Source organism: Amblyraja radiata, chromosome 4, assembly GCF_010909765.2.
Source record: "Amblyraja radiata isolate CabotCenter1 chromosome 4, sAmbRad1.1.pri, whole genome shotgun sequence".
NCBI classification, from domain to species: domain Eukaryota; kingdom Metazoa; phylum Chordata; class Chondrichthyes; order Rajiformes; family Rajidae; genus Amblyraja; species Amblyraja radiata.
Window position 1 is genome coordinate 52,043,852 of NC_045959.1, and position 13,550 is coordinate 52,057,401.

Genomic DNA, 13,550 nt, shown 5'->3' on the forward strand with positions numbered 1-13,550 from the left:
GAAAATTGGTTGACAGACAGGAAACAAAGAGTAGAGATTAACGGATCCTTTCAGAATGGCAGGCAGTGACTAGTGACAGTGAAATGAGGTCATTTTGCAGTTGTACAGGGCCCTGGTGAGACCACACCTGGAGTATTGTATGCAGTTTTGGTCTCCAAATTTGAGGAAGGACATTTTTAATATTGGGGAGTGCAGCGTAGGTTCACAAGGTTAATTCCTGGGATGGCTGGCCTGTCAAATGTTGAAAGAATGTAGCGACTGGGCTTGTATACTCTGGAATTTAGAAGGATGAGAGGATATCTTATTGAAACATATAACATTATTAAAATAGACTAGAAGCAGGAAACATGTTCCCGATGTTGGGGGAGTCCAGAACCAGGGTCCACAGTTTAAGAATAAGGGCCAGGCCATTTACAACGGAGACGAAGAAAACCATTTTCACCCAGAGAGTTGTGAACCTGTGGAATTCTCTGCCTCAGAAGGCAGTGGAGGCCAATTCTCTGGATGCTTTCAAGAGAGAGTTAGATAAAGCTCTTAAAGATAGCAGTCAAGAGATATGGAGAGAAGGCAGGAATGGGGTACTGATTGTGGATGGTCAGCCATGATCATGATGAATGGCGGTGCTGGCTCGAAGGGCCGAATGGCCCCCTCCTGCACCTATTGTCTATTGAAACATCGCCCATTCCTTTTCTCCAGATATGCTGCCTGACCCGCTGAGTTACTCCAGCTTTTTGTGTCTGTCTTGCCTCAAGCAAAGTGTGCAGAAAGGAACTGCAGATCCTGGTTGATACCGAAGATAGACACAAAACGCTGGAGTAACTCAGCTGGTCAGGCAGCATCTCTGGAGAAAAGGAGTAGGTGATGTTTTGAGTTGGGGTCCTTCTTCAGACTTTAGGATGACCCGCTGAGTCACTCCAGCACTTTGTGTCTATCTTCAGTGTAAACCAGCATCTGCAGTTCCTTTCTGCACACCAAGTCTATCCAATCTCTCACTGTAGCTGAAACCTACTAATCCATGCAGCATTCTAGTAAACCTACTCTGCACCTTCTCCAATGCCTCTATCTATATAAAGATTGTATATTTATTTGTTTAAGAAGAAACTGCAGATGCTGGAAAAATTGAAGTAGACAAAAAATGCTGGAGAAACTCTGCAGGTGAGTAGATGCTGCCTCAGCCGCTGAGTTTCTCCAGCATTTTTCGTCGACTTGTATTTTAATTTGTTGTGTTGTTGTGTTAACAAGTGAGAATTTAATTGTTCTGCCTCTGATGCACATGACAATTAACCACTCTCGACTGTTCACTGATGTCCTGAGTATTCTAGTTCCATCTTTATTAAAGGTTTATGGCGGACTCTGTGCCAGAAATATGCACTAAACAACACTGCAAGGTTGCGACCTTCATTTTGAATGTAAAATAGAAATAGCATTTAAATGTTAAATATTCTTTATTAAGCCATCTCATTGACATTATGATTAAGTACACTGCAACGCTAATTGAAGAGGAATGCAAATGTTAGGGAACATTTGTTGATTTCCTTAGCCGACCAGCACAAAACAGGAATAAGCTACCCTCTTCATAGTCTGGGAGGTGGTGAATAGGTGAATAAAAATCAGTGTAAAATATGTGAGTGGAATATGTATGAAGTGCATTAAAACATTTAATCATGTCATTACAAAGACAAAATTAACATCATGTTGCAAATTCTGCATAAATTGCAGACAATCCAAATATGTAGTTAGACGACAGCGCTATATATAGAATCGTAAAATTTGAGCACAGTTTTCACTAAGTTCTTCTCTGCTCAATTGTTCCAAAATTTAACAGCAGCAATTTCCATCCGAGCTTTCCCCATCGGAACAGGATACAACATGGAAGGAGGGATAAGGAATTAAGGATGCCAGTTCACAGAAAAAGGACACAAAGTGCCAGAGTAACTCAGCAGGTCAGGCAGCATATCTGGAGAATAAGGATAGGTGAGCAAAATGCTGCTGGATGAATATCAGGTAAGCCGTACCTTCTCAATGCTTTTCTCTCTGTTCCTACCTTCCCTGGACCTTTCTCACACAGCCCCTTCTTCCTACCTTACCCCTCAGCTCTCTATCACCCTGTTTCTTTCCCCTTCCTCTGTCTGCCCATCAGCCACACACTCCTCCTACTGGATCTCCTACCCTCCTCTCTCCCCCCTCCCCCATCCTCGCACTGCCCAATCCTCCCCTCCCACTGTTGTTCCCAAGTGCTGTCATCCGGCATTCAGCTTAACTCTTTGTCCAGTTTCTCCAGGTATCTGTAGTCATAGAGTCATACAACATGGAAACAGGCCCTTTGGCCATCTAAGCTGGTCCCATTTGCCTGTGTTTGGCCCATATCCCTCCAAATCTTTTCTATCAATGTACCTTTCCAAATGTCTTTTAAATGCTGATTTAGTACCTGTCGCAACTACCTCCTCTGGCAGCTCGTTCCAGAAACACCCCCCCCCCCCCCCCCCCCACCCTCTGAGCGAAACTTTGAGTCACAAAAACTATCAAACTCTACCCCAATGATGAGCACCAACTACCTTTTCTAGAAGAAAGACACAAAAAGCTGGAGTAGCTCAGCAGGACAGGCAGCATCTCTGGAGAGAAGGAATGAATGACGTTTCGGGTCGAGAACCTTCTTCAGACTGAAGAAGGGTCCCGACCTGAAACGTTGCCTGTAACTTGTTCTCCAGAGATGCTGCCCAACCCGATGAGTTACTCCAATACTTCTTTTGCGTCTTTTATTAAAATGAAAATGGTTTCATCTGTGGCAGAATAGGTCGGCATGGTGGCACAGCAGTAGAGTTGCTGCTTTACAGCGCCAGAGACCCGGGTTCGATCCTGACTAAGGGTGCTTGTCTGTACGGAGTTTGTACATTCTCCCCGTGATCTGCGTGGGTTTTCTCCGAGATCTTCAGTTTCCTCCCACACTCCAAAGAGGTACAGGTTTGTAGGCTAGTTAGCGATGTCATTGTATAAATGTAAAATTGTCCCAAGTGTGTGTAGGATAGTGTTAATGTGCGGGGATCGCTGGTCGTTGCGGACTCGGTGGTCTGAAAGGTCTGTTTCCGCGCTGAACCACTAAACTAAACTAAACTAAACTAAAGTAAATAGTACAAAGCTTTTAGGATGCTGTACAGTTTAACATCTAATTTGAAAGATGGCACGTCATTAATTTCGACAATGGATTTTGTGCTTGTATCTCTGAAGGACTGAAACCCACATCACTGTGTCCCAGAAACACTGTGTCCTGGCTCTTACCACCAAGTCCTCCTGAATTAGCGGAGATAGCATAGCCTCAACCCTGTTCCCTGTATAAATCAACTACACATTCAAGAAACTGGCTGATGCATGGAAGTAGCTTTGTCTCTTGAGACAGCACAGCATTTTCTTAAAAGTACCGGACAATTCAGGGTCTCGGAATGCATAGATGAGTGGGTTGATGACGGAGTGACACATGATAAAGATGAGGTCAATTTGAAAGAGGGAGAAGAAGCAGGTACAGTATGGGTCAGAAGGACAGAACACATAGAGGATCAAGTGGAAGCAAAATGGGGCCCAACATACAATGAAGACCCCTAGGAGGACGGTTAATGTAAGAGCTGCTTTAAAGTTGATTCGCCTTTGGACTGTTTGACCGGGAAGTATTCTAATCTGCTTGGCATGGACCTGGGCTAACAGGAACATGTAGATGTAGAGGGACAAGATGAGAATTAGTGTTATGAGAAACGATATAATATAGAAACCCACTATGCCATTTTCCTTGCTGTAAATGACCAAGATGATGCCAGTAAAAATGCAAAACATCCAAATCCCTGAGATAGTAAAAATCACCCGCTTCCTCCTCATGATGTTATGGTATCGCAAAGCGTGGAAGATTGTGACGTATCGGTCGGTTGTGATCGCAGCCAAATTGAAAATGGAGGCAAGGAATGAAATGCTTATCAGCGAGTCAAGTACTTGGTCCAACTTAAATAAAGTGGTCTCTGTGACCAGATGCTTGTTCTGCTTTACCAGCCAAATTGTGACCGCTTCCCAGGCATTGGACAGGCTTAGCAGGATGTCTGAGACTGCTAGACTGCAGATGAAGTAGTACATGGGAGAGTGTAGCTTCCTGTTCTTGATCACTGCGATGACCACGAGCAGGTTTTCGATCAAGCTTACTCCACCAAGGAAGAGGTAGACCTCAGTGGGGATATTGATCTGGCCACACTCGCTCACGTTCGTTGGGCTGGCGGCATCTATTCCAGCTTCCGACCCGTTCAGTGGCCAAGGAGGTGATTGCGGGGAGAGAGCGATGCCTGGAAGTGGGGAAGGAGTGCCACATGGAAGCAGAGAGAGGGTGCCAATTGAGTCCAGTGAGATGCCAAATTCTGCCATCGTCATATCCAAAATTCATGAAGAATTACTCTTCAACGAGGAATATGAAAGACATATTCTTGACTTGGAAGTGTTGTCCGTGCTACAGTTTTCCATGATGCCAGGAATGTTCTCTGCATCAGGAAACAGAAGTTGTATCTGAAAAAAAGCACAACAAGATGAAATTGACTTTAACTTGAGTGAGTTAAACATTTTGGACAGATCATATTGAGAGTATTGAAAACAGTTTGTTCATAAGTCATAGGAGCAGAAGTATGCCATTGTGTCTACTCCAACATTCAATCATGGCTGATCTATCTTTCTCTCTCAACCCATTCTCCTGCCTTCTCCCTATAACCAGCTTCCTGATTAGTACGGGTGTCAATGGTTATGGGGAGAAGGCAGGAGAATGAGGTTGAGAGGGAAAGATAGTTCAGCCATGATTGAATGGCAGAGTAGGCTCGATGGGCCTGAATGGCCTAATTCTGCTCCTATGGTTTACGAACTTATGAACATCTGATTGTTCATGGTCATAAGGTCACAAGTGATAGGAGCAGAATTAAGCCATTTGGCCCATCGAGTCTACTCCGCCATTCAATCATGGCTGATCTACCTCCCCTTCCTAACCCCATTCTCCTGCCTTCTCCCCATAACCCCTGACATCCATACAAATCAAGAATCTAACTATCTTTGCCTTAAATAGTCTAGATTACACCATCTTCTGTACTTGTTCTGTATCTGTGTCTGAGTCTACGACAATGATCCACAGATCTCTAGAGCAGAGACCTCCAAAGATTGACAATGCACTGGTCATTTCTCCTCTTGGTCCTAAATGGATAAGACACCAATCCACCTGCCATCTTTAAAGCCATGTGCGAGATTCTCAAAGCAAAGACAATTAAAATATACAACATTCAAAAGACATTTGGACAGTTAGTTTGGTTTAGTTTAGTTTAGAATATAGTCATGTTTACAGTGCTGTGTTTTTGTTGCTTGCTAACCTGTCGCGGAAAGACAATACATGATTACAATCGAGCCATCCACAGCGTAGATATATATGATAAAGGAAATAACGTGGATATTGTCTAGTGCAAGATAAAGTCTAGTAAAGACCGATCAAAGATAGTCCAAGTCTCCAATGATGTAGCTAGTAGCTCTGGACTGACTAGAGTTGTTGATAGGATTGTTCAGTTGCCTGCAAACAGCTGGGAAGTAACTGCCCCTGAATCCGGAGGTGTGCGCTTTCACACTTCTCTGCCTCCTGCCTGATGGGAGAGTGGAGAAGAGGGAGTGGTCGGGATGCGACTCGTCCTTGATTGTGCTGGTGACCTTGCCGAGGCAGCGTGAGGTGTAAATGGAGTCAATGGAAGAGAGGTTGGTTTGTATGATGGTCTGGGCTGCGGCCACAATTCTCTGCAATTTCTCACGGTCTTGGGTGGAGCCGTTCGCAAACCATGCTGTAATACAACCCAATAAAATTTCTACGACGTATCTGCACATGGATAGGAAAGGTTAAGAGGCACATGCACCAAACGTGGGCAGGCGAGGCTAGCTCAGGAACACACCACGACTAGCATGGACGAGTTGGGCTGAAGGACCTGTTTCTGTGCCTACAACAATATGACGCTGTAAATAGATGGGACAGGTTTCGAGGGATATGGGTCAAAACGCAGGCCGGAGGGACTAGTGTAGCTGGGACATGCTGGCCAGTGTGGACAAGTTGGGCCGAAGGGCCTGTTGCCACGCTGCATCACTCTATGACTCTAAATTCTGCATGGTTGGCATTTATTTATAACAATAAGTTTTATTAGTGGAAAAAATACAACAAAACAATTCCAGTCAGACTTTTTCACGCAAAGGTGTATGGAACAAGCTGCCAGAGGAGGTAGTTGAGGTTCGGACCAGGGTTGCCAACTGTCCTGTATTAGCTGGGACATCCCGTATATTGGGCTAAATTGGTTTGTCCCATACGGGACCACCCTTGTCCCATATTTGACTGCTACTACTCTGTAATCACCAGAGGGCACCCTTACAGACAGATCCTAGATATGATACAACAGCGTGCGTGCGTGCGTGTTGCATGTGTTGTTGACGCCATGCACAAGTGATTCACCTGTCATCCAATCACAGGCCCACTTATGCGCATCAGTTGTACGCTATATTTTGCCCATCTCTGTAACCCCCTCCCATCCAGTCCCCCTCCCCTGCCCCTCAATGTCCCCTCCCCTCCCACTCAATGTCCCCTCCCCTCCCAACCCCCTCACCCTGTCTCTGTAACCCCTCCCCCTCCCCCTCCTTTCCCTGTCCCCTCTCCCTCAATGTCCCGTTCCGTCACCACCCCCTCCCCTTCCCATCCCACTCCCTTGATCTCCTCTCTTCCTACCCACCGCGCCCCTCAATGCCCCGTCCCATCTCCCTCCCCCTCCCCTCCTCCCCTCTCCATCCCCTTTCCCTCTTCCTCCCCTCCCCCTCCTCCACTCCCCCTCCCCAACTCTCCCCCTCTCCCTCCTCACCCCTCTCCCTCCCTCCCTCCCCCTCCACATCCCCTCTCCCCCACCCCTCGCATTCCCTCCCATCGAATCGAATCAATCCAGGGATACAGAGTCACACAGCATGGAAAGAGGCCCTTCGGCCCAACGTGTCCACACCGACCACCATGCCCCGCCTGTACCAGTCCCTTAGTGTCCCTGACAGGCCCCGTCTACACCCACCTTTTTGTCTCTTATATGGGAGTGAGAAAGTTGGCAATCTTAGCTGGGACTATCCCAACGTTTAAGAAACAGTTGGACAGGTACATGGATAGGACAAGTTTGGTGGGATATGGACCAAAAAACAGACAGGTGGGACTAGTGTAGCTGGGGCGTGTTGGCTGGTGAAGGGCCTGTTTCCACACTGTATCACTCTATGACTCTGTGACTCCATGCAGCTGTTTCATTGCTTATTTTGAACAGCTAAAAGCTAAAATTCAAGCCCTGTTAACAATCTACAATAATTCTTCATCTGAGCAACATATTCAAACAAACCACCCACTGCATGTAATGCTCTGCAGACACAAGCTGTGTAAATCCACTGTGACGTCTGTGGAACATTGACCAATGATTAAACCTATCCACCGGGCCGCAAATGAAAATTGCTCCTCTAACCAAAGTAGACAATGAACGTGATGCAGGGATTTAGAACATGACTATTAATTTCCCCATTTTTATTGGAAGATAATGATCTTTGAACCTTTTAGTGTTCTCTTTCTGTTACAACAGCGATGCAAATAGACTATTTGGACAGACTGCATCTTATTAAGTCTTCATATGACATTTGCTCTGATATTGAGCCTGGCCCGGTGTTTTTTTTTTAATGTTGAGGTGATATTAAGTCAACAGCACGAGTTTTGGAAGGAGGTTTTGACTGTTGGCAAAAAAAAAACGTGTGGGAAAGTGGTACTCATCCCTATAAATGCAGCTCCATAGCACTCTGTGTAGGAAGGAACTGCAGGTGCTGGTTTACACTGAAAACAGACACAAGAAGATAGATCCAGGGACGTCTCGACCTGAGACGTCACCTATTTCTTTTCTCCAGAGATGCTGCCTAACCCGCTGAGTTACTGCAGCTTTTTGTGTCTATCTTCTATAGGACTGTGGTTAGGCCACATTTTGGAGTATTGCATTCCGTTTTGGTCACCCCATTAGAGGAATGATGTGGAGGCTTTGGAAGGAGTGCAGAGGATGTTTACCAGAATTCTGCCTAGATTAGAAGGGCTCAGCTCCAGGGAGAGGTTGGGTAGACTTGGATTGTTTTCTCTGGAACGTCAGAGGTTGAGGGGAGACCTGATAGAAGTATATACAATTATGAGAAGCATAGATAGGGTGGACTGTCAGAACATTTTCCCAGGGTGGGCATGTCCAACACTAGAGGGCATTGCTCTTAGGTGAGAGGGGGAAACTTCAATGGAGATGTGCGGGGCATTTCATTTTTACTCAGAGAGCGGTGGGGGCCTGGAACACATTGCCAGAGTTGGTGGTGGAGACAGATACGATAGTGGCGTTTAAGAAGCTTTTAGATAGGCACATGGAAGTGCAGGAAATAGAGGAATATGGATAATTCACAGGCAGATGAGATCAGTTTAACTTGGCATCATGTCTGACACAAACATTGTGGGCTGAAGGGCCCGTTCCTGTGCTGCACTGATCCATGGTCTAAATTGTGTTCCATTTACTTTACTTCACATCCAATTGGCTTTGGTGACCAGGGACCGGTTTCTACTCTGAATATATATGGAGGAGCCCATTTACTAGTCCTAAGAGCCATGAAAGGTGAAAAAATTCAGGGGTTATAGGGGTGGAGGAAAATATTAATCCTGCAAGAGGTTTAGGATTTAAAGGACTTGATCGCCTCCCCTTGTTGTGTTCTCTCGTGTCTAATACCAAGGAATGTCTTCCATCCTATTACTCATTCCTGTTTGCATGTGTAGAACTGGCTTTGTTATGTGGCCCACAAGACTGAGCTGAGAGAGAGAGAGAGCACAAAGCAGCTTCAGCTTCGCAAGGCACATCATATCAAATTGAAAATGTTAAGGACAATTTACAATGCTGGAATTTTTTATTTAAGGGAGATAACTAGCAAACTAAAAAAAAACTTGCACTTCAGAAATTCTCATCCTTCTGTCATCTTCACTGCAGTCGATACAAAGCAGAGAAAACTGAGGTGGCTGGGGGTGGGAGGAATTGGGTAGAGGTAAAGTATGAGTGGCATAAACAAGAGGGTGGCAAGGTGGCGCAGCGGTAGAGTTGCTACCTCACAGTACCAGAGACCCGGGTTCGATCCTGACTACAGGTGCTTGCTGTATGGAGTTTGTACGTTCTCCCTGTGACCGTGTGGGTTTTCTCTGGGTGATCCGGTTTCCTCCCACACTCCAAAGACGTTCAGGTTTGTAGGCTAATTGGCTTTGGTAAAATTGTGAATTACCCCTTGTGTGTAGGATAGTGTTAGTGTGCGGGGATCACTGCTCAACTCGGTGGGCCGAAGGGCCTGTATCCACGCTGTATCTCTAAACTAAAAATAGAGTCATTAGGGTAATTGAGCGTGTCTTGCCCATGCAGACCAACATGTCATATGTACACTTGTCTCACCTGCCTGCTTTTGGCCCATATCCCTCTAAACCTATGTCCTAATAAAAAACTTTTCCCCATGGCAGAGGTGTCTAAAAACAGAGGGCTTTTGATAAGCTGCCATTGGACAGAAGGTACAAAAGGTTGTAAGCCCTGCTTTGTTCTGGCCTTTTCTTGCCTCCAGTTCCCTCCCCTTTACTTTCAGTCTGAAGAAGGGTCCCGACCCAAAACGTTACCCATTCTTTATCTCCAGAGATGCTGCCTGACCTGCTGAGTTACCTCAGCACTTTGTGTCTATCTTCGGTATGTACCAGCATCTGCAGTTCCTTTCTGCACATATAGAACATGGACTAGTATCACACAGAAACAGGCCTTTTGGCCCACAATGCCCATGTTCAGTTAAACATGATGCCAAGTTCAACTGATCTCCTCTGCCTGCAGGTGATTAACATCCCTTCATTCCCTGTATATCCACATAACTCTCTAACTGCCTCATAAATGGCACTATCATATCTGCCTCCACCATCACCCCTGGCAGTGCGTTCCAGGCACACACCACCTTCTGTGTACCAGAAAACAAGCCCTGCACATTCCGTTAAGCTTTGCCCCCCTCACCTTAAATCTATTTTCATCCTGGGAAAAAATCTGCAGTTTAGTCAGTAGCTTCCATAAATAAAACTCCTTCAAATATTTTTGCTCTGCATTGTGCCAGGATAAAGTTATTAATAAAACATCTGTTTCTCTCAATTAACAGACAGGATCTCAAGTGCAGCCAATGTATTGGAAGTTATCAGTAAATTCACACGTGGTCTTCCTCTACAACTCCTACAGGCACGTGTCGTGAGTAATTACTCAGGGTAGGCAATCAGTCGACTTTTAAAAATCTTAAAAACTGCGCATGCGCAGATTGGTCTCCTCTCTGGTCGACAGTCAGTCGACTTTTATAAAGTAATTTGCCTTCAAAAGAGTTATCTCTTAATAAAATATTTAAAACATATAGCGCAAAGAAATTTACTTACCACATTATTTGTACACAAACTGAAGATAATGACTATCCATGTTTGAAAAACCCGCCAAGAAAACAGGCGGACGATAAATACACGCGCAGCACCTTGCGCAGGCTGCGCAGCACACATGCGCGCAGTCCACGATGCAAAGGCAGAATTTCAGCTGCCTTTATTGTCCGTTGTAAGTGAAGGCTTGAAGCAGCATCCACGGCATGTGAGTTGCACATAGTTTCATGTATTACATGTACTGCAGATGAAAGACATGGGAGAATTATGCCTACCTAAGAGATCGATGAAATCGTGAAAATGATAACCATTTAAAAATGATGCATGTAATTTTGTGCATTAAGTTGCCAATAGTTGCCAAATTGGAAATCTTTACTATTTATATTTTATAATTACCTTTTTATAATTTTAGTCAGAGTAGGCACTGCCTACCTTGCCTACCCTGATGGCACATGCCTGCTTCCTGCATAGTTCCAACTCTTCCAATTGTCATTGCCATTTGGAAAAGTGTCTTGGAAGGGCCTGTTCCTGTGCTGGAAAGACACAAAGTGCTGGAGTATCTCAGTGGGTCAGGCAGCATCCCTGGAGAACATGGATAGGATATATTTCAGGTTGAGACCCTTCTTCAGCCACCCGAAGAGAGGAGGAGAACTTCTTCAAAGTAGGCATACCTTGATGAGATTTCGCAGTGAAGCAGTCAAAATGTAGAAATAAGGAACTGCAGATGCTGGTTCACAAAAAAAGATACAAAGTGGTGAAGTGACTCAGTGGGTCAGGCATCATCACTGGATAACATGGTTAGATGATGTTTTGGGTCTTCAGACTGATAGTTTTCTAAACCAACATGTAGAGGAACCAACGAGAGAGCAGGCTATTCTAGACTGGGTATTGAGTAATGAGGAAGGGTTAGTTAGCAGTCTTGTTGTGCGTGGCCCCTTGGGCAAGAGTGACCATAATATGGTTGAGTTCTTCATTAGGATGGAGAGTGACATTGTTAATTCAGAAACAAGGGCCCTGTACTTAGAGAAAGGTGACTTTGAGCGTATGAGACGTGAATTGGCCAAGATAGACTGGCAAATGATTCTTAAAGGGTTGACGGTGGATATGCAATGGAAGGCATTTAAAAACTGCATGGATGAACTACAACAGTTGTTCATCCCAGTTTGGCAAAATAATAAATCAGGGAAGGTAGTGCATCCGTGGACAACAAGGGAAATCAGGGATAGTATGAAAACAAAAGATGAAGCGTACAAATTAGCCAGAAAAAGCAGCCTACCAGAGGACTGGGAGAAATTCAGAGTCCAGCAGAGGAGGACAAAAGGCTTCATTAGGAAAGGGAAAATAGATTATGAAAGAAAACTGGCAGGGAACATAAAAACTGACTGCAAAAGTTTTTATAGATATGTGAAGAGGAAAAGATTAGTTAAAACAATGTAGGTCCCTTGCAGTCAGAAGCAGGCGAATTGATCATGGGGAACAAGGACATGGCAGACCAATTGAATAACTACTTTGGTTCTGTCTTCACTGAGGAAGACATAAATAATCTGCCGGAAATAGCAAGGGACCGGGGGTTAAATGAGATGGAGGAACTGGGTGAAATCCAGGTTAGCCGGAAAGTGGTGTTGGGTAAATTGAATGGATTAAAGGCCGATAAATCCCCAGGGCTAGATAAGTTGCATCCCAGAGTACTTAAGGAAGTAGCCGCAGAAATAGTGGATGCATTAGTGATAATTTTTCAAAACTCTTTAGATTCTGGAGTAGTTCCTGAGGACTGGAGGGTAGCTAATGTAACCCCACTTTTTAAAAAGGGAGGGAGAGAGAAAACGGGGAATTACAGACTAGTTAGTCTAACATCGGTGATGAGGAAAATTCTGGAGTCAGTTATTAAAGATGGGATAGCAGCACATTTGGAAAGTGGCTAAACTAATCATGGATATTTTAGAAACAGGCCCTTCAGCCCACCGAGTCTGCACCGACCAGCGATCGCCACACACTAACACTATCATACACACTAGGGACTTTACAATTTTACCAAAGCCAATTAACCTACAAACCTGTACATCTTTGGAGTGTGGGAGGAAACTGGAGCACCTGGAGAAAACCCATGCAGGTCACGGGGAGAACGTACAAACTCTGTACAGATAGCACCCATTGTCAGGATTGAACCCGGGTCTCTCGCACTGTAAGGCAGCAACTCTACCGCTGCGCCGCCGTGCCACCCAATATGTAGAAAGAAAAATATTAAAAGATTAGAAAAACAAGCACACATTAGATGTGACAATATGAAGGAAAAAGTCATTTATTTAACTGATGGCTTTCCTTCTGCCTTGCCCAGGCATAATTTGCACTCTAATGGTATTATACTCAATTTATTGAAACTCATTATTGATTCAAAATGAGGCAGCAGAAGCCATCTCTTTGCAATTATTCACATAATCAGCTCGAGGATAAATAAGTTTAGTCAGAACACTTTCTGCGCTCCAATATTTTCAACTTGGTTTGTGATAGGAGACTTGGACTTTCAATTAGAAGGGAGCTTTTATCCACGATGGTCAGGTCATCTTTCCCTCTCAACCCCATTTCCTACCTTCTCCCCATAACCCCTGACACCTGTACTAATGAAGAATCTAACAATCTCCACTTTAAATTATCAATTGACGGCCTCCACAACTGTGTCAATGAAATCCACATATCCCACCCTCCTTTCCCCTTCTCCCTGTCCCCTTCCTCAGACTTTACATCTGTTGTGGGGGAAAGAATAGTGTGGGCTAACAACTAGTAAACGGGAATGTGGATTGTGCTAATGTGGTGACAGGGAACCACAGACAAAGCCTAAAAGTAGAAACATGGAATGCAGCAGTGACGACACCTAAGTTTCAGGATCTTCATTGATTATGTTGGCGTGTGCACCCATCATTGTAATAGAAAATTAGATCTACCATCAACTGTTAGACTTGTGGATAATCATTTTATTCTGCAATCAAGACCCAGTTTCTTATCTAATTAAGTATTTCTATGACTTCAATTCTGTAATCAAGACCTAGTTTTACTGTTAATCAAA

The 13,550-nt window shown here is 44.6% G+C and overlaps 1 protein-coding gene across 1 annotated transcript in view; it reads right to left on the bottom strand.

The window, feature by feature from the left end:
* Positions 1 to 3,043: 3,043 nt before the first annotated feature.
* Positions 3,044 to 13,550, bottom strand: part of LOC116972100 (melanocortin receptor 5-like) — a 34,794-nt gene continuing 24,287 nt past the window's right edge. The window contains exon 2 of the mRNA XM_033019443.1: positions 3,044 to 4,533. Coding sequence (XP_032875334.1) covers positions 3,340 to 4,401 — 1,062 coding nt within the window. The 5' untranslated portion in view covers positions 4,402 to 4,533 and the 3' untranslated portion in view covers positions 3,044 to 3,339. The remainder of the gene's footprint in view (positions 4,534 to 13,550) is intronic.